Source organism: Ovis aries, chromosome 1, assembly GCF_016772045.2.
Source record: "Ovis aries strain OAR_USU_Benz2616 breed Rambouillet chromosome 1, ARS-UI_Ramb_v3.0, whole genome shotgun sequence".
Lineage (NCBI taxonomy): Eukaryota > Metazoa > Chordata > Mammalia > Artiodactyla > Bovidae > Ovis > Ovis aries.
In genome coordinates this window covers 173,781,720-173,808,482 of record NC_056054.1, presented here as the reverse complement: position 1 = coordinate 173,808,482, position 26,763 = coordinate 173,781,720, and the positions used below count along the sequence as shown (strand labels likewise).

The 26,763-nt window shown below is 37.9% G+C and overlaps 1 protein-coding gene across 9 annotated transcripts in view; it reads left to right on the top strand.

Annotated features, from left to right (window-relative positions):
• Positions 1 to 26,763, top strand: part of CD47 (CD47 molecule) — a 62,207-nt gene that overhangs the window by 19,828 nt on the left and 15,616 nt on the right. For 8 of the 9 annotated variants that reach the window (XM_060417299.1, XM_060417293.1, XM_060417282.1 and 5 more), the window contains exons 3-4: positions 2,886 to 2,975; positions 23,050 to 23,157. In XM_060417299.1, the coding sequence (XP_060273282.1) occupies positions 2,886 to 2,975; positions 23,050 to 23,157 (198 nt within the window). The remainder of the gene's footprint in view (positions 1 to 2,885; positions 2,976 to 23,049; positions 23,158 to 26,763) is intronic. The other variant, XM_060417303.1, reaches the window with a different exon arrangement.

The following is a 26,763-nucleotide window of genomic DNA, read 5'->3' as shown; positions in this document are numbered from 1 at the left end:
TCCTCCCTCCATGGGATTTTCCTGGCAAGAATGCTGGAGTGGGCTGCCGTTCCCTTCTCCAGGAGGCCTTCCCAGTCAAGGAACTGAACTGCGTCTTCTTTGTCTCCTGCATTACAGGCAGGTTGCTTACCACTGCGCTGCTGGGGAAGCCCACCCTGCCCATGGTGGGCTTTTAATAAATGATTGTGTGATAAATGAAAAATGAGCGGTCAGACCAGGTCAAACATCCTTCTTATTTTCACCGGTAGATTTCTGTTAATAAATGCCAAGAATGTTGAATATTGTTCTGTTGTGTAGGCAGGGAGGCCTGTGAAATAACGTTTCCTTCTCAGCCCATCTTGAATGTGAGATCAAATACTGGCTGTGTCTTGAAAGCAGCAACCACAGGATTTACTGTCAGACCAGAAGTAGGGTGTGAGAGAAACCATGGAGTCAAGGATGATTCCAAGGCTTTTAGCTTGAGCAACTGGAGAAATGGGGTCACCACTACTGAAATGGGGAAACTGAGAGGATAGGTTTGGTGAAGGAGTAGGGGGAACTTGTGTCAGAAGTCAGTTGCTTAATTATCTGGGCCTCAGTTTCCCATATGATAAGGAGGGGTTAATTAATTGTGAGGATTTGGGGAGTTAATGATATACACAACTCAAAACAAAATAATAAAGGAAGTAGAGAAAAATAAGTCAATTAAGAATAATCATTAAATCATAGAGCTTCTACCAAATCCTTTAGGCATTTAAATGTGAAAACCTAGGGATAATTCATAAAGGTTTCTCTTGGTAGGCTTTTAGACTGAATTGAAATGGATTTTCCTTGGTAAAGGAAGATGCTCTGTCATTGCTGGAAATTAAGGTATTAATTCAGAAGACATCTGTCTCTTGGTAGAGACCTGCAACCATGAGAGCATCCACCCCTCACCCAAGAAAATCTGTCTTTCATTCACTCACTATTTTTTGACTGTTGGGACCTTCAGCAACAAACCAATTGAGTCTCTGCATGTGTAGGGCAAAATGTTAGATTATGGAAAGCAAATATCTGTGAGATAGAGTTTATAACATTATTATATTCTGTGGATTATTAACATCTACCAGAGCTTAACATTATAAGCTAACGTGGGAAATGCATAGTTGGCATTACTGTATGAAAGCCAAATAGTTTCCTTACATGCTGATAAAGAGGCAGAACAGTGGAAGATTTGAAAGAGTTAATTTTAGAAGAACATGAGTGCTTGCTTTGGATAAAATTAGCATTTCCCTCTATACAGACAAACTTGGAAACACTTTCAGTGCATTTACTTTGCTTTGTTGTTAGAGAAGAAATTTCACAGGTAAAATTACAGTCTTAAAAGTTAATAAGATGCAACTAAACTTAATTTTTTAAAAGGTCTCAACAAACCGTCTTTGAAGACTTAACTTCACAATTTCTCTTATATAGAATGTATCATTTTATAATATCATTCTCTAGATAACTTGTAACACACTTAATTGTTGTTGTCGTTCAGTCACCAAGTAGTATCCGACTCTTTGTGATCCCATGGACTGCAGCAGGCCAGGCTTCCCTGTCTTCCACTATCTCCCGAGTTTGCTCAAGTTCATGTCCATTGAGTCCGTAATGCTGTCTAACCATCTCATCCTCTGCCGTCCTCTTCTTTTGTCTTAATCTTTCCCAGCATCAGGATCTTTTTTAATGAGTCGGCTCTTGCACACTTAATAGAAGCTTCCTTAATAGCTTAGTTGGTAAAGAATCCACTACAATGCAGGAGACCCATGTTCGATTCCTGGGTTGGGAAGATCCCCTGGAGAAGGGATAGGCCAACCCACTCCGGTATTCTTGGGCTTCCCTTGTGGCTCAGCTGGTAAAGAATCCGTCTGCAATGCGGGAGACCTGGGTTTGATCAGTGGGTTGGGAAAATCCCCTGGAGAAGGGAAAGGCTACCCACTCCAGTATTCTGGCCTGGAGAATTCCATGGACTGTAAAGTCCATGGGGTTGCAAAGAGTCAGACACGACTGAGTGACTTTCACTTCCCTTCAGTTAATACCTAGAGCCCCTCATGTTACTTTACACATAAACAATCATTTGAGGCCTAATTATTCATAAATGCATCTTCTAATCTAGAGTAAGTTTGAGAAAAGTTAGGGCTCACATCTGTCTTGGTTTTAGTCAGAGTAAGGTGAAGGTACCCCTGAGTACAGCTTCCTCACTTTGATACCCTGAGTCAGTCTTTACAGAAAGGTGTCACTGTTGGCTTAAGATAAATTCTTGGCAATGACACCTAACAGGTATTCATTGTTGGAGTGCATAATTATAATTGTAGTTAATGTTTACTGAGCACTTGATAAGCCCCAAGGTTTTTTTATATATTAACTTTGTTAAGTCACAATAGTCCAGTGTAACAATGTAACAGTGTAACAGTCCAACAGTAACAGTCTAATAGTCCAACAGTGTAACAGTGTAACAGCCGCAACAGTCTAGTATAACAATGTAACAGTGTAATAGTCCAGTGTAACAGTGAGGACACTGAAGAACAAGAGGGGTTAAGACTTTGTTCAAGGTCACAGAGACTGTAAATTAGCGTTGCGTTTCAAAGCCAGACACTGTGGCTGTAGAACCTTGTTTTAAATTCCTGTGCCATTATGCTTCCTTCTAGAAGTCACAGGTTAGGGAAAATGTGGTGAAAAGCACTTACATGAATAGTTTTTTGTTTCATAAGTAAAATTTGTTGTATAAGTAAATTATATTGCAGTTTGTTTATTTTAAAGCTGAACTTTTAGTTCAATTATTTTTATTTTCCATCTCCACAATAATATATATTGTTGACTAATCACAGTTAGGAGTTAAAGTGATTATAGTAAGTGTTAATTGTGATTTTTGTTTTCTTTCTTCCCAGTTTCATGGTTTTCTCCAAATGAAAATATCCTCATTGTTATTTTCCCAGTTTTGGCTATACTTCTGTTCTGGGGACAGTTTGGTATTGTGAGTAAGTATTTATTTCGATTTTTCATTTATGTTTTAGTGGTTAAATTGTTATTTCTGGGAGGCAGTGTTGGCAAAATTTTAATTTAGCCAAACTGTATTAGCAAGTATGATATTGGGATAAGTAAGAATGTACAATAAATATTAATATTCTCCTTGAAGTCTATATTGTCCTTCATAGTTTACTTCGGATCACTTTTAATTCCACCAAAGGTCTTCATTTTTTAACTTCTTAAGAATTAACATTGTGAGTCCTGAAAATAACAGTACCTTTGACTCAGCTGGCTTGAATGTTTACAGAACATTTATGCATATATTATTTTCTTTGGTAAAGATATGGTTGCAGTCTACATTGGTGATAGATAGGATTTTGTAGAAGAAGAAATCAAGATGGCAGCATATGAACACCCTGAGCTTACAGCCTCCCCTGGCACATCAAAGTTATAATGCAACTGTTTTCAGAGCATCTGTCTCTGAGAATGACCCAAAGACTGATGGACAACATATTCTACAACTGTAAAGAGGAAAACGCAACCAGATGAGTAGGAGGGGCAGAGATGTGGTCTGGTCAGAACCCACACTTGGGGTCCTTCAGTGGGAGGAGGATCACAGCAGTGGAGATCCTGCCAGAGGGGCCACGCTCCACATCTGGCTCCCCATCCTGGAGGTCCTAGACCGAGTGTGTGTGTGCGTGTGCGTGCGTGTGTGTGTGCGTGTGTGTGTGCATGCGTGCGCGCGCGCGTGTGCACACACCCACATGCATTCGGTCATGCCCAACTCTTTGTGACCCCATGGACTGTAGCCCACCAGGCTTCTCTGTCCATAAAACTTTCCAGGCAAGAACAGTGCAGTTCAAGTGCCCAAAGTATCTGACCTTGAATACCGGTGGGACTTAGGTTTGAACCAGAAGACTGTGGTATACCAAGACTTTGCTCTTAAAGGGTGTGTCCAAAAGCATACTTGCTTCAGGTCCCAGCACAGAGGCAGCACTTGACAGCTGTCTGGGTCAGACCCAGTGACTTTTCATGGAGAGCCTTGCTAGAAGACGATAGGCAGCTGGGATTCCCGCCAGAACTGAGATGCTGGTGGCAGCCATTTTTGTGATCTTGTACTATCACTCTTGATGCCTGACCTGGTGGGCACCATGTTGGAATTGTCTCTCTCACATATTAGCACCTGGGGCTGGCACATCCCACCAGCAGTCATGAGACTTATAATAGTTGTAGACTGACAGGTTGCTCAGCCAGCAGTGTTGGGAAGTCTATTGTGCCTACCAGTGTCCCTGTAGGAGTCAGCCTCACCACAATAGAAGAGCTTATGTAGGAGATACTTCTGATGCATCTGGCTCTGGTGGCCGCAGAGAACCTTGATGCTGGGCTCCATAAGACATCTCCCACATAAGGCCACTTATCTAGGATTAGGAGATGTAATGGACCTACCTAATATCTAGAAATAAACACAGAGAATTAGGCAATGAGGAGACAGAGGAATATGTTTCAAATGAAAAAAACAAGAGAAACTCTCAGAAAAAGAGCTAAATGAAACAAATAAGCAATTTGCCTGATAAAGTATTTAAGATAATCATCATAAAGATGCTTACTAGGCTGGAGAAGAATGGATGAAAACAGTGAAAACTTCAACAAGGAGTTAGAGTATAGAAGAAAAGAATCCATCAGAACTGAAGAATACAATAACTGAAGTCAAAAGTACAGTCAGTTCACTCTTTCAATCATGTCCATCTCTTTGTGATCCCATGGACTGCGGCACACCAGGCTTCCCTGTCCATCACCATCTCCTGGAACTTGCTCAAACTCATGCCCGAGTCAGTGATGCCATCATCTATCTTGTCCTCGGTCATCCTCTAAGTGGCAAAGGATTGTCACTTAAAAAGTGAAGGTTAAATGACAAAAAATAATTTTTGTAAAATGATTATAAAATCAAATGTAACTATATACAGTGAGTGTTATTTGTGTGTACAGAATAGAAAGATACAAATATGACATCAAAAACATAAAATATGGTTTGAGAGTAGGGAGGAGTAAAAACAGTTTCAGAATGTATTTGAACTTCAGTCTGCTGATAGATCCATATATGTAAACTTCGTGATAACCACAAACCAAAAGCCTATAATATATACACAAAAAGTAAAGGAGAAGGAGCCCAAACACAAAGCTAAAAATCATCAAACCATGAGGAAAGAAACTAAAAGAAGAAAGAAACAGAAAAGAACTACAAAAGCAACCAGAAAATAATTAACAAAATGGCAATAAAAGTGCATTCCTATCAGTAATCACTTTAAATGTAAATGGATTAAATGCTCTAACCAAGAGACACAGGATGGCAGATTGGACACAAAAACAAGACCCATCTATGTGCTGCCTACAAAAGACCCACTTCAAACCCAAAGACATACATGGTCTGGAAATGAAAGGCTGGGAAAATATGTTTGATGCAAATGGAAACAAAAAGAAAGCTGAATAGCTGTACTCACATCAACCCAAACAGACTTTAAAACAAAGACTTTAATAGAAGACAAAAAAGAAAAGGTGTTACATAAGGATAAAGGGCTCAATCCAAGAAGAGGATATAACATTCAAAAGTATTTGTGTATCCAACAAAGGAGCACCTAATGTATATAAAGCAAGTATTAACAAATAATAGGAAAATTGACAGTAATACAGTACTTGGTTACTTTGATACTCCACTTACATCAGTGAATAGATCATCTGCACAGAAAATTACTTGTCAGGCTTGATGTAATTTATATATACATACAGATGACTCTTGAGAGTCCCTTGGACTGCAAGGAGATCCAACCAGTCCATCCTAAAGGAGATCAGTCCTGGGTGTTCATTGGAAGGACTGATGCTGAAGCTGAAACTCCAATACTTTGGCCACCTCACGTGAAGAGTTGACTCATTGGAAAAGACTCTGATGCTGGGAGGGATTGAGGGCAGGAGAAGAAGGAGACGACAGAGGATGAGATGGCTGGATAGCATCACCGACTCGACAGACATGAGTTTGAGTGAACTCTGGGAGTTGGTGATGGACAGGGAGGCCTGGCATGCTGCGATTCATGGGGTCACAAAGAGTCAGACATGACTGAGTGACTGAACTGAACTGAACAGATACACACACACACATATATATATGACTGCACACACACACACACACAGAGATATATGAGCATACACACATACATAGGATATTCCATTCAAAACCAACAGAGTACACACTCTTTTCAAGTACACAGGGAATATGCTCCAAGATAGATAATGTGCTGGGCCACAAAACAGTCTCAATAAATTTTATAAGATTTACAGACAAGCAAAAGCTGAGACAATTCAGCACCACCAAACCAGCTCTTCAACAAATGCTAAAGGATCTTCTTTGGACAGGGAACACAGAAAAAGTTTATAAAAATGAACATAAAACAACAAAGTAAATGGCAAAGGGATCATACTTACAAATACTTTAAATGTAACTGGGTTAAATGCCCCAACCAAAAGACAAAGACTGGCTGCTGCTAAGTCACGTCAGTTGTGTCCGACTCTGTGTGACCCCATAGATGGCACCCAACAGGCTCCTCTGTCCCTGGGATTCTCCAGGCAAGAATACTAGCGTGGGTTGCCATTTCCTTCTCCAATGCATGGAAGTGAAAAGTGAAAGTGAAGTTGCTCAGTCGTGTCTGACTCTTAGCGACCCCATGGACTGCAGCCTACTATGCTCCTCCATCCATGGGATTCTCCAGGCAGGAGCACTGGAGTGGGTTGCCATTGCCTTCTCTGAAAGACTGGCTGAATGGATATAAAAACAAGACCCCTGTATATGCTGTCTATAAGAGACCCACCTCACACCTAGGGACACATACAGACAGAAAGTGAAGGTCTGAAAAAAGATATTTTAGGCAAATGGAGACCAAAAGAAAGCAGGAGTAGCAATACTCATACCAGAAAATAGACTTTGAAATAAAGACCATAATAAAAGACAAAGAAGGACAGTACATAGTGATCAATGGCTCAATCCAAGAAGAAGATAAAACAATTATATATGTACCCAGCATAGGAGCAACTCAATATGTAAGGCAAATGCTAATAAGTATGAGAGGGGAAATTAACAGCAACACAATAATAGTGGGGGCCTTTAGTACCCCACTCACACCTACGGACAGATCAACCAAATAGAAAATTATCAAGGAACACAAACTTTAAATGATACAGTGGACCAGTTAAACCTAATTGATATCTGCATTTCACCCAAAAACAATGGATTTCAACCTTTTCTCAAGTGCACATGGAACAGCTAGATCACATCCTGGGTCATATATCTAGCCTTGGTAAATTTTATAAAATTGAAATAATGTCAAGCATCTTTTCTGATCACAATGCAGTAAGATTAGATGTCAGCGACAGCAAAAGAAATACTATTAAAAACACAAACATACGGAGGCTATACAACATGCTTCTGAATAACCAACAGATCACCATGGAAGAAATAAAAAAGGAAATCAAGATATGCATAGAAACAAGTGAAAATGAAAACATGACAACCCAAAACCTATGGGATTCCATAAAAGCAGTGCTTAGAGGGAGATTCATAGCAATAGAAGCCTATCTTAGAAACAAGAGAAACATCAAATAGACAACCTAACTTTATACCTAAAGCAACTAGAAAAAGAAGAGTAGAACCCCAAAGTTAGTAGAAGGAAAGAAATCATAAAAATCAGACCAGAAATAAATGAAAAAGAAATGAAGGAGACTGTAGCAAAAATCAATGAAACTAAAAGCTGGTTCTTTGAGAAGATAAATGAAATAGACAAACCATTAGCCGTACTCATTAAGGGAAAAAGGGAGAAGAATCAAATCAGCAAAATTAGAAATGAAAATGGAGAAATCACAACAGACAATACAGAAATACAAAAGGTCATAAGAGACTACTATGAGCAATTATATGCCAATAAAATGGACAACTTGGAAGAAACAGACAAATTCTTTGTAAAGTATATCCCTCCAAAACTTAACCAGGAAGAAATAGAAAATCTGAACAGACCCATCACAAGCATGGAAATTGAAACTGTAATCAAAAATCTTCCAACAAACAAAAAAAGCCCAGGACCAGATGGCTTCACAGGTGAACTCTACCAAAAATTTAGAGAAGAGCTAACACCTGTCCTACTCCCAAAGTCATTCTGTGAGACCACCATCACTCTAATACCAAAAGCAGACAAAGATGCCACAAAAAAAGAGAAAACTACAGGCCAATATCACTGATGAACATAGATGCAAAAATCTTCAACAAAATTCTAGCAAATGGAATCCAACAGTGTGTTAAAAAGATCATACATCATGACCAAGTGGTCTTTATCCCAGGGATGCAAGGATTCTTCAGTATTCACAAGTCAGTTAATGTGATACACCATATTAACAAATTGAAAGATAAAAACCATATAATTATCTCAATAGATGTGGAGAAACTTTTGACAAAAATGAATTTTTGTCATTTATGATAAAAAAAAAAAACCTCTCCAGAAAGCAGGCATAGAAGGAACATACCTCAACATAATAAAAGCTTTATGCAACACACCTACAGCAAACATCCTCAATGGTGAAAAATTGAAAGTATTTCCCCTAAAATCAGCAACCAGACAAGGGTACCCACTCTCACCATTACTATTCAACATAGTTTTAGAAGTCCTAGCCACAGCAATCAGAGAAGGAAAAGAAATAAAAGGAATCCAGATTGGAAAAGAAGAAGTAAAACTCCCACTGTTTGCAGATGACATGATTTTCTATATAGAAAACCCTAAAGATACCACCAGAAATTTACTAGAGCTAATCAATTAATATAGTAAAATTGCAATATATAAAACCAGCACACTGAAATCCCTTGCATTCCTATACACTAACGATGAAAAAACAGAAATTAAGGAAACAATCCCATTCACCATTGCAACAAAAAGAATAAAATACTTAGGAATAAATTTACCTACAGAAACAAAAGACCTATATATGGAAAACTATAAAACACTGATGAAATAAATCAAAGATGACACAAATAGATGGAGAAATATACCATGTTTGTGGATTGGAAGAATCAATGTAGTGAAAATGAGTACACCAATCAAAGCAATCTGTAGATTCAACACAATCCCTATCAAGCTGCCCATGGTATTTTTCATGGAACTAGAACAAATAATTTCACAATTTGTATGGAAACACAAAAGACCTTGAATAGCCAAAGCAATCTTTAGAAAGAATAGAACTGGAGGAATCAATCTGCCTGACTTCAGACGACACTATAAAGCTACAGTCATCAAGATAGTATGGGGCTGGCAATAAGACAGAAATACTGATCACTGGAACAAAACAGAAAGCCCAGAGATAAATCCACACATCTATGGACTCCTTATCTTTGACAAAGGAGGCAAAGAGATACAATGGAGAAAAGACAATCTCTTTAACAAGTGGTGCTGGGAAAACTGGTCAACCACCTGTAAAAGAATAAAACTAGAATACTTTCTAACACCATACACAAAAATAAACAAAATGGATTAAAGGTCTAAATGTAAGACTAGAAACTGTGAACCTCTTAGAGGAAAACATAGGTAGAACACTCTCTGACATAAATCACAGCAAGATCCTTTATGACCCACCTCCCAGAATAATGGAAATAAAAACAAAAACAAACAAATGGGACCTAATTAAAAGCTTTTGCACAATGAAGGAAACTATAATCAATGTGAAAAGGCAGCCTTCAGATTGGGAGAAACTAATAGCAAATGAAACAACTGAGAAGGTATTAATCTCCAAAATATACAAGCAGCTCATGAAGCTCAGTTCCAGAAAAATGAACAATCCAATCAAAAAGCGGGCCAAAGAACTAAACAGACATTTGTCCAAAGAAGACATACAGATGGCTAACAAACACATGAAAAGATGCTCAACATTACTTATTATTAGAAAACACAAATCAAAACCACAGTGAGGTACCCATCTCATCCCGGTCAGAATGGCTGCCATCAAAAAGTCTACAAACAATAAATGCTGGAGAGAGTGTGGAGAAAAGGGAACCCTCTAACACTGTTGTTGGGAATGCAAACTAGTACAGCCACTATGGAGAACAGTGTGGAAATTCTTTAAAAAAATGCTTATAGAACTGTCATATGACCCAACAATCCCAGTGCTGGGCATACACACTGAGGAAATCAAAATTGAAAGAGACACATGTATCCCAGTGTTCACTATAGCACTGTTTACAGTAGCTAGGACATGGAAACAACCTCACTGTCCACCAGCAGAAGAATGGATAAGGAAGTTGTGGTACATATACACAATGGAATAATACTCAGCTATAAAAAAAAAAACAGCACACATTTGAATCAGTTCGAATGAAGTGGATGAAACTGGAGCTTGTTATACAGAGTGAAGTAAGTCAGAAAGAGAAACACCAATATTGTATATTAAAACATATGTATGGAATTTAGAGAGATGGTAACAATGATCCTATATGCAAGATAGCAAAAGAGACACAGATGTAAAGGACAGACTTCTGGACTATGTGGGAGAAGTTGAGAGTGGCATGGTTTGAGAGAATAGCATTGAAATATGTATATTACCATGTGTAAAATAGATGACCAGTGCAAGTTTGATGTATGAAGCAGGGCACTCAAAGCTGATGCTCTGGGACAACTCAGAGGCATAGTGTGGGGAGGGAGGTGGCAGGGGATGTGGGGACGCATGTATACCCATGGCTGATTCATGTTGATATATGACAAAAACCGCCACAATATTGTAAAATAATTAGCCCCCAATCAAAATAAATAAATTAATTAAAAGATTTAAATCATAATGAGCATCTTTTCCTATTACAACAGTATGAAACTAGAAATCAATTACAAGAAGAAAAATGGAAAAAACACAAACAAGTGGAGGCTAAACAACTTCCTACTAAACAAATATTGGGTCACTTGAAGAAATCAAGGAGGAATTTAAAAACACCTCGGAACAAATGAAAATGGAATCCCAATGACCTAAAATCTTTGCATTGCCGCAAAAGCAGTTCTGAGAGGAAATCTTGTGGTGATACAGGCATATGTCAAGAAGTAAGAAAAATCACAAACAGTATAACCTTATATCTAAAGGAACTGGAAAAGAGGAATCAGCAAAGCTCAAAATTAGTAGAAAGAAGAAAATAGTAAAGATCAGATCAAAAATAAATGAAAAAGAGACTTTAAAAACAATAAAAAAGATAAGTAAAACTAAGAGCTAGTTTTTTTAAAAGATAAAATTTATGAACCTTTAAGCCAGACTCATCAAGAAAAAGAGAAAGGACCCAAACAGAATAAGAAATGAAAGAGAAGTTATAGCTTATACCACAAGAATACAAAGGACCATAAGAGATTACTAAGAACAATTATACACCAGCAAATTAGACAACTTAGAAGAGATACATAAATTCTTAAAAACATACAATCTTCTAAGACTGAATTAAGAAAACGAATAGAAAATCTGAACAGTCCAATTACTAGAAATGTAATTGTATTGTGTGCTAAGTTGTTTCAGTCATGTCCAACTCTTTGCGACCCCATGGACCATAGCTCACCAGGCTCCTCTGTCCATGGGATTCTCCAGGCAGGAATACTGAAGTGGGTTGCGATGCCCTTTTCCAGGGGATCTTCTTGACCCAGGGATTGAACCTGGGTCTCCTGCATTGCAGGCAGGTTTGTTTTTTTTGTTGTTTTTTTTTTGTTTGTTTGTTTGTTTTTACCATCTGAGCCACCAGGGCAAAAAAATCTGAACAGACAAAAGTCTAGGAGCAGATAGCCTCACAGGTGACTCTACTAACATTTAAAGGAGAGTTATTAGCTATCCTTATAAAAAAATTTCCAAAAAATTGAAGTGAGAACACCCTCAAACTTGTTCTATGAAACTAGATTTATCCTGATTCTAAAACCAGACAAACACACTAGAAGAAAAGAAAATTACAAGCCAATATCCCTGATGAACATAGATGCAAAAATCCTTAACAAAATGGTAGCAAAATAAGTTCAACAATACATTAAAAGGATCATGTACCCTGATCACGTGGAATTTACCCCAGAAATGAAAGGATGGTTTAGTATCCACAAATTAATTTAATATGATACACCACATTAGTAGGAGGAAAGATACAAATCATTTGATCATCTCAGTTGATGCAGAAAGAGTAGTTGACAAAATCCAACATCCAGTTATGATAAACACTCAACAAAGTGGATATATCCAACATAATAAAGGCTATGTATAACAAACCCACAGCTATTAATAACATCATATTCAGTGAAGAACTGAAGGCTTTTCCTTTAAGATCAGAAATAAGACAGGATGCTCACTCTCACAACTTTTATTCAACATTGTATTGGAATGACTGCCACAGCAGTCAGACAGGAAAAGAAGATAAAAGGCATCCAAATTGAAGAGGAAAAAGTAGAACTGTCATATTTACAGATAACATGATAATGCATTTAGAAAACTCTAAAGACAAAGACATTGGTGAAAGAAATTGAAAGCAACACAGAACCCTGAATTTTCATTGGAAGGACTAATGCTGAAGCTGGAGCTCCAATACTTTGACCACCTGATGCGAAGAGCTGACTCATTTGAAAAGACCCCGATGCCGGGAAAGATTGAGGGCAGGAGGAGAAGGGAGCAATAGAAGATGAGATGGTTGGATGGCATCACCGACTTGATGGACATGAGTTTGAGCAAACTCTGGGGGATAGTGAAAGACAGGGAAGCCAGTCCATGGGGTTGCAAAGAGTTGGACACAACTAAGCGACTGAGCAACAGCAACAAAATGGAAAGATATTCTGTGCTTATATATTGAAAGAATTAATATTTTTAAATGTCCATATTGCCCGCAGCAATCTTTAGATGTAATGAATCTCTATTAAAGTATCAGTGGCATTTTTTACAGAACTGGAACAAATAATCCTAAAATTTGCATGGAAACATAAAAGACTCTGAATATACAGTCTTAAGAAAGAACAAAGATACCATATGGTTTCAGTATCTGTGGAATCTAGAAAACAAAACAAATGAACCAACAAAACAAAATAGAAACAGACTCATAAATACAGTAGTCATCAAAAGGGAGGGGATTTGAGGGGAATGGGAAAAATGGGTGAAGGGGATTTAGGAGTACAGTCTTTCAGTTAGAAAATAAGTAAGTCATGGGGGGTGTAATGTGCAGCATGGAAAATATAGTCTAACTTTGTGTCGTAACATGTTTACTAGATTTACAGTGATCAATTTGTAGTGTATGTAAATGTTGATTCCCTATGTTGTACACTGAAATGAATATAATTTGTCAACTATACTTCAGTTTGAAAAAAAAAAAAGGATGTTGTTCTTTTGAGTATTAATTATTTCCCTCTCTTTATTTTTCCAGTTTGAACTTCCCAGGAAAATACATGTGCTTGGAAAAGCCCAATTTAAGCCATATTTTGTCATCCTTTCTATACAGTTCTACAACCTCTAAGAAAGTAGCCATAGAAAGTGATGTTATTTGATCATATTTTACTGTGATAATCATGTGACTGAACTTCTCAGGTCACAAATCTTGCTGTATCAGATTTAGCATCAGCAATGTAGAATTGTCATTAGTAGTTAAAAAATGGTATTTTGCATTTTGGTTGATATTTATATTCAACTGTACCAGTTTGGTAAAGGAAATTTACCAAATTAGTAAAGTTCTGAGATGATAGTCTAAACTTTTAAACTTTAAGAGATCTTTCTCATCTCCTTATAGCACAGTGAAATAAGTTAGTCATTGAAGGCCAGTAAGGAAAGGAAAGGAAAAAAAGTACATTAAAATAAGGCAAGAAGTGACTAATGGGTGGTTTAATTTACTTATTTTATTCTGCAGCCTTTATAAAAAGAAAGCTAGTAAAATATTGTAGCAGATTACCTATTTTGGGATTCCCTGGTGGCTTAGATGGTAAAGAGTCTGCTTGTAATGTGGGAGACCCAGGTTTGATCCCTGGGTCAGGAAGATCCCCTGGAGAAGGGAATGGTAACCCACTCCAGTGTTCTTGCCTGGAAAATGCCATGGGTGAAGGAGCCTGGAAGGCTACAGTCTGTGGGGTCGCAGAGTTGGACACGACTGAGCAACTTCACTTTCCTTTTTTTTTCAGTCATGTGTATCTAAAGTGATACATAAAAGTAGAAGTGAGATGACTGATTATAAATGTTTTGTGATTCCAAAGCTTTTCTCAGCTTTTGTCTAAAAAGCAAAAAAGACAAAGAAAGGGCTAAGAAAGACAACTGTCAAGACATTTCACAACTCTTTCAAAACAGTGTCTGAAATTCTTATGGCAATTTCTTAGAGTTTCAGTAAGCTTTTTATATTAAGAAAATAACTAGTATAGCATCAAGACCTTGTCCACTGACATCAGGGAACACCTTTAACCCTATTGGCAGACTCAGGTGTTAAGGCCTGTGTGTTATGATTTAGGTGGGAAATAGTCTTTTTCTAAGATCATGAAATCACTTAACAAAAGTGTGACTTGTTGCATTTGGATTGATTGAACTGTGCAGATCATAGCGTTATCATTAGTCGACTGAACCAGGAGTGTGTTCACTATCAGCCATATTTTTACAAAAATAAGCTTTACCATTGTTTTTCTGAATTAAAAAAGTAATACATACCACTTTAGGATACCTTATGCAACATAGGAAGTGTAAAGAAAAGACAAATATCATCTAGAGTCTCAGAGCCTAGAAATAAACTATTGAGGTATTCTGGTGAATTTCCCACTTCTCTGTCTTTTTTTTCTTAAAAAAGGAAAACCCATAAATGGACTCATGTAGCTTATACACTTGTGAATGCTGATTTTCCTCCTGTGTTTTCAGAAATCTTTTTATAGGTGCCTGTGCTCTACTTTTATGGATGTACTGTAATTTACTTAGCTCTCATCTTGATGGATATTAAGGATGTTTCCAAATTTTCTTGATGTTATGAAACTAAGTGTTCTAAAGATATGTAACACTTGAAAAGGCAGAGAAGGTAGTTTAAGGCTTATGATATTAATACATATTGCCAACATGTTTTCCAGCACCATTTTATCAATTATTGCTGCAGGTGAGAACACCCATCTTCCTCCTCACAAACTTGACATCATTATAATTCTAAAATCTTTGGTAATTCAATGGTTGAAAAAAAAATCATCTTAATTTTCATTTTTGTGTTAGTGAGGGTAATTCTTTTTTATATTTATTCTGTTGGTCTTTTTTTTTTTTTTTTTTTTTTGCCATGCCTTGTGGGATCTTAGTTCCCTAACCAGGGACCGAACCCCTGCCCCTGGCAGTCAAGGCACAGAGTCCTAACCACTGGACTACCAGGGAATTCCCTTTTGTTGGTCATATTTTAACAAATGTGATCATAAACCTAAAAAAAAAATTGTGGCAATTTTTATTTAGACCCTTTCAGTACTCTTTGTGGGAGACATCCTGTTTCTGACCTGGGGATTCCACCCAAGGAAAACCCCTTTGTTTTGCACTTGCTGCCTGGTTATGCATTTTTTAGAGTGCAGAATCTTACAGCCTCTACAGTATTAATAGTGACTCAGACCCATGTCTTTCCCTTTCTAGATTTTCAGTTTCTTTTAACTTTTCCTGATTATCATTTATAGTCTTTCATTTATATCACTTATACACAGGGGATTTCTCTCTGGTTTATCTAGCTCTGTGTGTCATTCTTTCTGGTCACCCAAAATAAAACCTAGACTTTCCATCAGCTAAACATCCAGTAAAGACATCAGATTACACTTTCACTTTGAGGAGAAAGTTTCTTTATACCAGAACTGTGTTTTGAACTCTGTCTCAGGATGCCATCGATCTTACTGAGAAAGAAGCTTTGAGACCTCTAAACTCTGGAAACCAAGCCAAGGACTCCCAAATATGGTGAGCCCTAGCTCATGTTTCGACCACAAAGGTCTCTCACAGGGAAATACCTTTGCCTTCAGCTTTAACTTAAAAATGTCTAAACAGAATCTTATGGTAAACCAACTGCTCAGAGAATCCTAGAATCAAACACCAAGCCTTCTGCTAACCGAGTTACTTTGACTAACAAATTATAGATTTGCTGGCCGAAGTAATGAATCTCTAATAGGATTTTGTTTCAGGTATTTTGTTTTTGTTCTGAAAACTGTACAAACTCAGTTTCCCACTGCACTGACAGTTATGTTCCTGGCTGATTTTCAGGATTGTCCTTCCTTACTCAGTGTCAATATGACAGGTATTTTCCATCATTTAGATGTGTAATGAATGATTTCAAGTGCTTCTCACCAGGATATCCAGTTTGTATAGGATTAATGTTTAACTCCGTGTTGAGAACTGGATAACATGTTGAAATTCTTTGTGATATGATTGCTTGTTCTTATTTTTTCTTCTTTAGAACTTTTGTTATTTTCAGTGAATCCCTGCTTTACAAAGAACTGCAGGACTATAAACATGACCATGTAAGCTGAAACTGCAAAGCAATCTTATAATAAATGCCAAAACTACTGTTGTTCCATGACCTTTAAATTTTTGTCAAAACATTAAAAACTCTCTTATTGTCAATAATAAATGTATTAGGAAGTGAAAAAAGAGTAAATTTAATATTTAGTACATGATAAGTTAAAACCTTAAAAACATTGAGAATTGGTGAATTTTATCAAGAGCAGGTGGAAAAATGCTTGCCTTTTCTTGTTATATAACTTTGAATACAGAGCATGCATCTTGTCTACGCCTTGGTGAATTGTCATACTCCTTTCTAAGATCTAATCAGCTCCCAGCACTTCCATGTCTTGAACTATCCTTTATGCATATATTGTCATGAACTGTCTCCAAGAGTTGCTTTCATATGAAGTTTTTTTTTTTGCCAGTCACTTCTGGGACATCTTCATTTTTGTCACAGCCACCTCATTGTCCTCATGTATGCCAATAAGTTCACTTTTCCTGAGTTCTTCTGACTATATATCTAGAGTCTCTTGAATGGCAGTAGTATTTACATTCCACAGTTAGCTATTCTATAATGCCAGTCACCGTCTATTGGAATTTCGTTTCCAGCATTATCACATCTCGTTTCTTTGCTCCTTCATCTTTATTGCCGAGTTTCCTCTTTTGATTATCCATTGTAAAATATCACAGTGGTTTATGATTGGGAGACAGGAGGTAGCACAACATATGTTTTGCTGTCTGTGTGTGAACTGAATAACAGCTGTGCAGTGAGCAGTCACCAACAGTCTTTGAAATGGGTGACATGATTGGTCACTGATGGTAATGCACATCTCTTATTTATGTAGTGATTTGTGGATTGAAGAGATAACAGTGAAGTTTACACTTTATGCAATTACTCAGTTATTATATTGAGGTCGTGGAAATTTGAACTGTGTTTTGGGAGGACTTGTGTTATTTAACTAAATGATGATAGCTGATGCATGTCAGAACTAGGGAAGGAGAGGGACAGCTGTAATTTCAAATTTGTTCATTCTAGGCATCTTTCATTTTGTTTTCTAACTTTCTAGTCCTTGCTCAAGATTATTCCACAGTGATTTTGGTTACTGCTCAGAGGTTTCTGGCTGGAGGCCTCTATTGAAATCAGAAAATTCAAAGAAAAAATTTCTCCATCACAACACCCTTGAGATCCTGCTAAGTTCTTGAGTCCAATCTTGAGGACTAGCTTAATTTTGAAAGTGATTAGGCCATGAAACCACATTTAAAAGAAGTAATGAAACAGAATTTCTTTGTATATTAGAAAAATCATTCTGAAGAAATAAAGACATATATGGGCTTCCCAGGCGGCACTACAGGTAAAGAATCCACCTGCCAGTGCAGGCGACACAAGAGACTTGGGTTTGATCCTCAGGTTGGGAAGATCCCCTGGAGAAGGAGATGGCAACCTGCTCCAGTATTCTTGCCTGGGAAATTCTGTGGACAGAAAAACCTGGCAGGTTATAGTCCATGGGACTGCAAAGAGTAGACATGACTGAACAACTAGACACACATGCACACACACAAAAACATACTAACTGTACTAGGAAACTTCTATCCAGGAAGGCAAAGCATCATCATAGTAAATATTATTGCTAAGATCCTATTAAATAATCTTGAACTCCCATTGCTTTTCCTTGGTCCTGTCCACATAATTATCCAATTCTGCTTATTAAAATGTGTTTTTATATACTGATTTTATTGTGGAAGGAACTGAACAAACCTACAGCTTAGCAATATACTGTTTTGTAGAAATACAGTTGCTGTTACTTTGACTCTTTCCAAATTCAAATGTCCCACCTTCCTGCCTCTATTCTGAAGGTGTGGCATGGTCCATAAGACCAAGAATGTTTGGAACTAAGGAAAAGAAATTAGTATGTTAGGCATTGCCTGCTTTTATCTTTTATATTCAAAGCACTTCAAAGCCCAGACTTCATGAAACTTGGACTCTTTTATTTCTCTGTCCTGTAGACTAGGAATGTGATTTCTCATCCGTCTTCATTTTGACAAAATTGTTTCATCAAAGAATGTTGGATAGTGCATGGCATTCATTATAAAATTATTTTACTTGCCTTCTGGCAAGTAATCAGTTTGTTATTGACATTCTTATTCATTTTTATCTAGTACCAGTTTCACAAAGCCTTCTTTTTTTCAATGTGTGTTAAATATTTTTAAAATAGTAATTTTAATATAATTAAATAAAAAATTTGAAGTTGCCATCTTTTTTAAAACCTACCAGATGTGCTTTATCCTTAATCAGGGAGAGTACCAATGTGCAGCTCAACTGATAAAAAAACATCCTAAAATTACTTTCTGAGAGTTATCAGAAGATACCACTGTAATAATAAAATCAAGTGTATGTCTTTTCTTCATGATTTATTCTTTATTTGATGTGTCTTTTACCTCACTGGTTAACCTTCTATCTCACCAGTAAACTCACTAATCACTTAGGGATCATTTAATTGTCATGCAGTTAGAACAGGCATTGAATTCATGAATTTTGGGATTTTGTTAGCTGGACTTCAGCCTGTGGTGGATCTTTATGGGCTTATTATATCCCATCTTTGGGATGTCATGAAAACTAAGATGATAGTTTTATTTGATCTCCAGGTTGTACCTGGTAATTTCACAAGACTTCTTCACCCACAGCCTGCATTGTTGTATATGTCCTTTACATCAGTGACAAAGACACAAAAAAGCCTTAATGGAGTATCTATCAATAGTATTAGCCACGTTTCTTCAGGTGGCTAGAGGGACATGTCATTTCTCTGTTCACATGAATTTGAAAGCTTAAATATGTAATAGGGCTTGCTTAGGCTAGACTGACATCTTTTACTTAACTGGAGGAGGATATCTGGGAGTAACACTTTCCATCACTCATTCCCCGCCACCAACACACACACACACACACACTCATTCATACATTAGAATATAAGGAGCATTGAGGCAGAATTATTGGTTCACTGCCAGCACTTAGAATAGTGATTGCCACATAGTAGGTGCGTGATCAATTATTATTATTGAATAAAGTAACTTCTACTTGTGCCTCAATTTGGTTGATGTGACTTGGGCTAATAAATGGGCCCAGTACATGGTAGGCACACAGTAACGATAGAACAAATGAATGAGCTCCCCATCTCATCTCTGAGAAGTAGCTAGCTAGATTTAATTACTTGATAGAAGGTATAAAAGGGAAACTTGAAATTCCTAATTTGTTGAAAAAAACTTGACATTGTCTTCCTGTATATTTGGTGTTCCGGTGTTAGGGAGCACTACGTTTATAGGTTTTTCTTAAAAACATAAGTTTTGACCACACCAAATGTTGGTCAGAGTGTGGAGCAAGAAGAACTCTCATTCATTGCTGGTGGGAATGCAAAATGATATAGCTACTTTGGAATACAGTTTGGTGGTTTCATATAAAGCTAAATGTACTCTTATCATATGATCCAGTAATAGTTGTTGTTTAGTTGCTAAGTTGTGTCCGACTCTTTTTGCAACCCCATGGACTGTAGCCCACCAGGCTCCTCTGTCCATAAGATTTCCCAAGCAGGAATACTGGAAGTGGGTTGCCATTTCCTTCTCAAGGGGAATCTTCCCAACTCAGGGACCAAATCCTCATTTCCTGCATTGCAGGTGAATTCTTTACCACTGAGCCACCAGGGAAGCCCTACTCCCAGATGGAGTTGAAAACTGAAGTCCACACAGAAATCTACACATGGATGCTTATTGCAGCTTTGTTCACCATTGCAAAACTTTGGAAGCAACCAAGATATTCTTCAATAGGAGAATAGATAAACTGTGTTACATCCAGACCATGGAATATTACTCAGCACTAAAAACAAATGAGCTGTCAATCATTAAAAGATATGAAGGAACCTTAAATATATATTCCTAAGTGAAAGAAGTCAATCTAAGAAGGCTACATGCTATGTGATTCCAACTCTAAAACAACAGAGCCTAACAACAAGATACTCTACAGACTTGCTATGGGACCTGCTAAAACATGGCCATTGTGAGTCAAAAGAAACCCTTTTTAAGGTTCACTAAAGAAAACATGGACATAATCTTTCATTGCCTGTGATTACTTAAGTAGACTCTACTAATATATTTATTGGAAATTGCTGCTTAAATTTGAGGAATAGTTTAGATAGCCTTGAAAATTAGTAGTTGAACCAATCAGCAGAAATGAAAGCTACATCCAAAAGGTTTTAAAAAGACCATTCTATGGTAAAGCACTGTCAGTAATAGCATTTTGTGACATTTTATCTTTGTTTCTATTGTTGACATTATTTTTTTCCTGTAGCTCTGGTAAGCCTGAAGAGATTGAATTTTATATGAGGTTCAAACTCTTATTTTTCTTAAGAATGGTATAAGTCAGCCATTTTTCATGTACTTATACTGGACTCTGGGCTTCCTTTGTGGCTCAGCTGGTAAAGAATCCATCTGCAATGTTGGAGACCTGGGTTCGATCCCTAGGTTGGGGAGATCCTCTAGAGAAGGGAAAGGCTACCCACGCCAGTATTCTGGTCTGGAGAACTCTGTGGACTGTATAGTCCATGGGGTCTCACAGAGTCAGACATGACTGAGCAACTTTCACATTCTGGACTCTAGGGTGAAGTCTTGCTGCTTGATCTTTGTAGCTCTTTTATGTGCTGAGTTAAACCTAGGAGTGTATCTTATGAATATTTGTTTGATTGTGAGGTAATTTGAAACAGCTTCTATTTTAGAAGCCTTTTGCAGAAATTTCAAACTCTCTTTAGTTAATAGTATACATGGGATTGGGGCTTCCCAGGTGGCACAGTGGTACAGAATCTGCCTGCCGATACAGGAGACCTGGGTTTGATCCCTGGGTTGGGAAGATCCCCTGGAGGAGGGCATGGCAACCCACTCCAATATTGTTGCCTGGGAAATCCCATGGACAGAGGAGCCTGGCAGGCTACAGACCGAGGGGTCGCAGAGAATTAGACACAACTGAGTGGCTGAGCACACATACATGGGATGAAAATGAAAACCTTGCCATATGTCCAATATTTTAAAGCATTTATCCTCCAATTAAAAGTAAAATTTTGAAAAAAAGAATTAAAAAGAGAAGGTTTCTTTTTCTGTCTTTATCTGTGCCTTTTGTAACATATGCACTGAATTTTTATCATCATAGCCAGTGTTTGAAACTAGAAAGTAGGCTTATAGGAAAAAGTCTATGCCCTATAAGAAGGCAGGGATATGATTGAGTCATAGTCACATAAGTTCCAAGGCTGGATGGATCAAACAAAGGCTTGGCAAGCTTATTGTTTCTTACTTTTTTCTGATTAATGTGAATTTCACTTTTCAGCTTCAGGATTAATTACGATTAGCCCTCCATCCCCCTAAAGAGGACAAAGTTGAGGTTACAGTCTAAAGTATGAGTAGAGATTTTAAAAGGTAATTATACCTTTTAAATGCTTAGCCATAGGTTATAATCTAACTCTAGTTATAATACCTTAAACATGGATTTTATCATGTTCATTTAGGAGTTTATTAGTTGTTCTTACTGTAATTTATCTATCATTTTACTAGATGAAAATTAAATGCTAAATATAAAATTACTGAAAAAATTCTCCTCAAGACAACTGCCCATTGGTAAATAACATGGAGAGAATCATGTATGGATGAAATGGCTGAATTTCAATCACACACCCTTTCTGTCTGCTACTCAGTGTGCTTTTAGGGTACTTTTAGCAACTTTCTTGGTGAAACATTAATTTTAATGTTAACCAAAACAAAACTGGAAGGGTAAATACCTGATAAAAATAACATTTTTAGGTTTATGCATTATATCATTCTTTTATGGAAGCTGGGTTCTTGACAACAGAGCTAGCATCAAAAGTGTAACATATATATTAAAACCTGTGGAGTATTTGTAGTTTATTTGTATGAAATTATTTTAATTAAACAATATAAGCACTTCCCCCACCTCAGGATTTCAAGAGGGTGGGATTTGTCCAATGTATACTTTTTCAAAACAAAATATCTGGATTTCCAGATGTTCTACTAATTTTATATAAGGTATTACAAATTTCTCTTTTTCTTGATATAACTGATTAGCCAGTTATTTTTCCTCAGCAGTGTGTCTATCAGTCATAAATAGACATGACAGTTCTGTTCCTCAGGGAACAATGTCTGGAGATATTTTTAATTGACACAGTTTTGGGGTTATTACTGGTATGAGGTGTGCAGAGGTCAGGGATGGTACTAAACATTCTGTTGTGTGTGGAGCAGTGCCTAACAGCAGCAACTTACCTGACCTAAAATATTAATAATGCTATGATTAAGAAAGCCTGGTATATATAACTTCATTTTAGGGGAATAAAGTATCACCTATAAAGTCAGCATCCATATTTATATTGCCATGATACCATTTAGCCATTGGCTCATTATGAAAGAGATTTGAAGTGGCTTGACATGATGTGGAGTTTTGTTCCTCAAAGGTTATTCAATTATAGTAAGTTACCAGTTTAATCTTTGCACCTTGTAAGTTCCATTTCTTTCTTGTGATTGAGTTCATGTAATTCTTTGTGTTTTTTTAAGCGCTTAAATATAAGTCCAATTATACGAAGGAGAAAGCCATTTTTCTATTAGTTGCTGGACTACTGCTCACTGTCCTTGTCATTGTTGGAGCCTTTCTTTTCATCCCAGGTAAGATATACAGTTATTATGAGGGAAAGGAGGATTGATAAGGTTGAGGACATTTCTGGAGAGGTGCATGTTAGTTTCCTAGGGCTGTTGTTAACAAATTACCACAAACTGGGTATCTTAAGACAATAGAAATTCTCTCACCGTTCTGGAGGTCATAAATCTGAAATACAGGTGTTACCAGGGCCTTCCACCCTCCTGACACTCTAGGGAAGAATCCATTCCAAGCTCTCCTAGCTTCTGCTCTTTGCTGGCCATCTGTGCATCTCCTTGGCTTGTGGTAGCGTAGCTCCCAACTTGCTCCGTGGTCGCGCGGCCTCCTCCCATCTGTGTCTCCGTTAATTTCCTGCTGCTTCTCTGTTACAAAGCTACCTGTCGCTGCATTCAGGACCCACCTGGGAAACCCAGGGTATATTCCTTCTTTCAGATCCTTATCTTCATCATGTATTTTACTATATGTTAATATTCACAGATTTGGAGTATTTGGGAGGTGGACATATCTTTAGGGCAGCTATTAGGCCACTACAGAGGCACACTTTATTAGCCAAGACTTGGAAGGTGGATTGAACTTGGGAACCCAAATGGGTCTGAAATTGCAGTTGCCCATGAAGGATGGCAGTGTGAGTTGGGGGGAAGGGTCTGCAGCACATGAAAAGAGCAGCAGAGACAGGCTGGGACTCACAAGTGCAAACTGGAAGAAGCCTTGTGTTTTGAGCAGAATATACTATAGGCATAATGTTTAGGAATATCAGTTTGGTAGCTCTGTTTGCAATTGGAGTTAGTAAAGACAGGGGAAGTTCAGCTCACTTCAGTTCAGTCACTCAGTCGGGTCCAACTCAGTGACACCATGGACTGCAGCACGCCAGGCTTCCCTGTCCATCACCAAAGTCTGGAGCTTACTCAAACTCATGTCCATTAAGCCAGTGATGCCATCCAACCATCTCATCCTCTGTCGTACCCTTCTCCTCTCACCTTCAATCCTTCCCAGCATCAGGGTCTTTTCCAATGAGTCAGTTATTCGCATCAGGTGGCCAAAATATTGGAGTATCAGCTTCAACATCAGTCCTCCCAATGAACACTCAGGACTGATCTCCTTTAGGATGGACTGGCTAGATCTCCTTGCAGCCCAACGGACTCTCGAGTCTTCTCCAACACCACAGTTCAAAAACATCAGTTATTCAGACTCAGCTTTCTTTAAAGTCCAACTCCATACATGACTACTGGAAAAACCATAGCTTTGACTAGACAGACCTTTGTTAGCAAAGTAATATCTCTGGTTTTTAATATGCTGTCTAGGTTGGTCATAACTTTTCTTCCAAGGAGCAAGTGTCATTTAATTTCATGGCTGGAGTCACCATCTGCAGTGATTTTGGAGCGCCCCAAAATAAAATGTCACTGTTTCCATTGTTTCTCCATCTATTTGCCAGGAAGTGATGGAACAGGATGGCATGATCTTAGTTTTCTGAATGTTGAATTTTAAGTCAGCTTTTTCACTCTCCTCTTTCACTTTCTTCAAGACGTTCTTCAGTTCCTCTTCACTTTCTTCCATAAGGGTGGTGTCATCTGCATATCTTAGGTTATTGATATTGCTCCTGGCAATCTTGATTCCAGCTTGTGCTTTAAGACAAACCATTCAATATCATGGTAATCCAAGTCTATGCCCCGACCAGTAATGCTGAAGAAGCTGAAGTTGAACACTAGTATGAAGACCTACAAAACCTTTTAAAACTAACACCCCAAAAAGGATGTTTTTTTCATTATAGGGGACTGGAGACAAAAGTAGGAAGTTAAGAAACACCTGGAGTAACAGGCAAATTGGGCCTTGGAGTACAGAATGAAGCAGGGCAAAGGCTAATAGAATTTTGCCAAAAGAACGCACTGCTCATAACAAACACCTTCTTGCAACAACACAAGAGCAGACTCTACACACGGACATCACCAGATGGTCAACACCGAAATCAGATTGATTATATTCTTTGCAGCCAAAGATAGAGAAGCTCTGTACAGTCAGAAAAAAAAGACCAGGAGCTGACTGTGGCTCAGATCGTGAACTTCTCACTGCCAAATTCAGACTTAAATTGAAAAAAGCAGGGAAAACCACTAGACCATTCAGGTATGACCTAAATCATATATCTTATGATTATACAGTGGAAGTGAGAAATAGATTTAAGGGACTAGATCTGATAGACAGAGTACCTGAAGAACTATGGATGGAGGTTCATGACATTGTACAGGAGACAGGGAGCAAGACCATTTCCAACAAAAAGAAATCAAAAAAGCAAAATGGCTCTCTGAGGAGGCCTTACAAATAGCTGTGAAAAGAAGAGAGGCTAAAAGCAAAAGAGAAAAGGAAAGATATACCCATTCGAATGCAGAGTTCCAAAGAATAGCAAAGAGAGATAAGAAAGCCTTCCTCAGTGATCATTGCAAAGAAATAGAGGAAAACAATAGAATAGAAAAGACTAGACATCTCTTCAAGAAAATTAGAGATATCAAGGGAACATTTCATGCAAAGATGGGTTCAATAAAGGACAGAAATGGTATGGATGGACCTAACAGAAGCAGAAAATATTAAGAAGAGGTGGCAGGAATACACAGAAGAACTGTACAAAAAAGATATTCACAACCCAGATAATCACGATCGTGTGATCACTCACCTAGAGCCAGACATCCTGGAATGTGAAGTCAAGTGGGCCTTAGGAAGCATCACTATGAACAAAGCTAGTGGAGGTGATGGAATTCCTGTTGGGCTATTTCAAATCCTAAAAGATGATGCTGTGAAAGTGCTGCACTCAATATGCCAGCATTTTTGGAAAACCCAGCAGTGGCCACAGGACTGGAAAAGGTCAGTTTTCATTCCAATGCCAAAAAAAGGCACTGCCAAAGAATGCTTAAACTACTGCACAATTGCACTCATCTCACACGCTAGTAAAGTAATGTTCTAAATTCTCCAAGCCAGGCTTAAACAGTATGTGAACCATGTTCAAGCTGGTTTTAGGAAAGGCAGAGGAACCAGAGGTCAAATTGCCAACATCTGCTGGATCATCACAAAAGAAAGAGAGTTTCAGAAAAACATCCATTTCTGCTTTATTGACTATGCCAAAGCCTTTGTGTGGATCACCACAAACTGTGGGAAATTCTGAAAGAGATGGGAATAGCAGACCACTTGACCTGCCTCTTGAAAAATCTGTATGCAGGTCAGGAATCAACAGTTAGAACTGGACATGGAACAACAGACTGGTTCCAAATAGGAAAAGGAGTATGTCTAGCCTGTATATTGTCACCCTGCTTATTTAACTTATATGCAGAGTACATCATGGAAAATGCTGGGCTGGATGAAGCACAAGCTGGAATGAAGAGTGCTGGGAGAAATATCAATAACCTCAGATAAGCAGATGACACAACCTTATGGAAGAAAGCGAAGAAGAACTAAAGAGCCTCTTGATGAAAGTGAAAGAGGAGAGTGAAAAAGTTGGCTTAAAGCTCAACATTCAGAAAACTAAGATCATGCCATCCTTTCCCATCACTTCATGGCAAATAGATGGAAACACGATGGAAATAGTGGCTGACTTTATTTTGGGGGGCTCCAAAATCACTGCAGATGGTGAT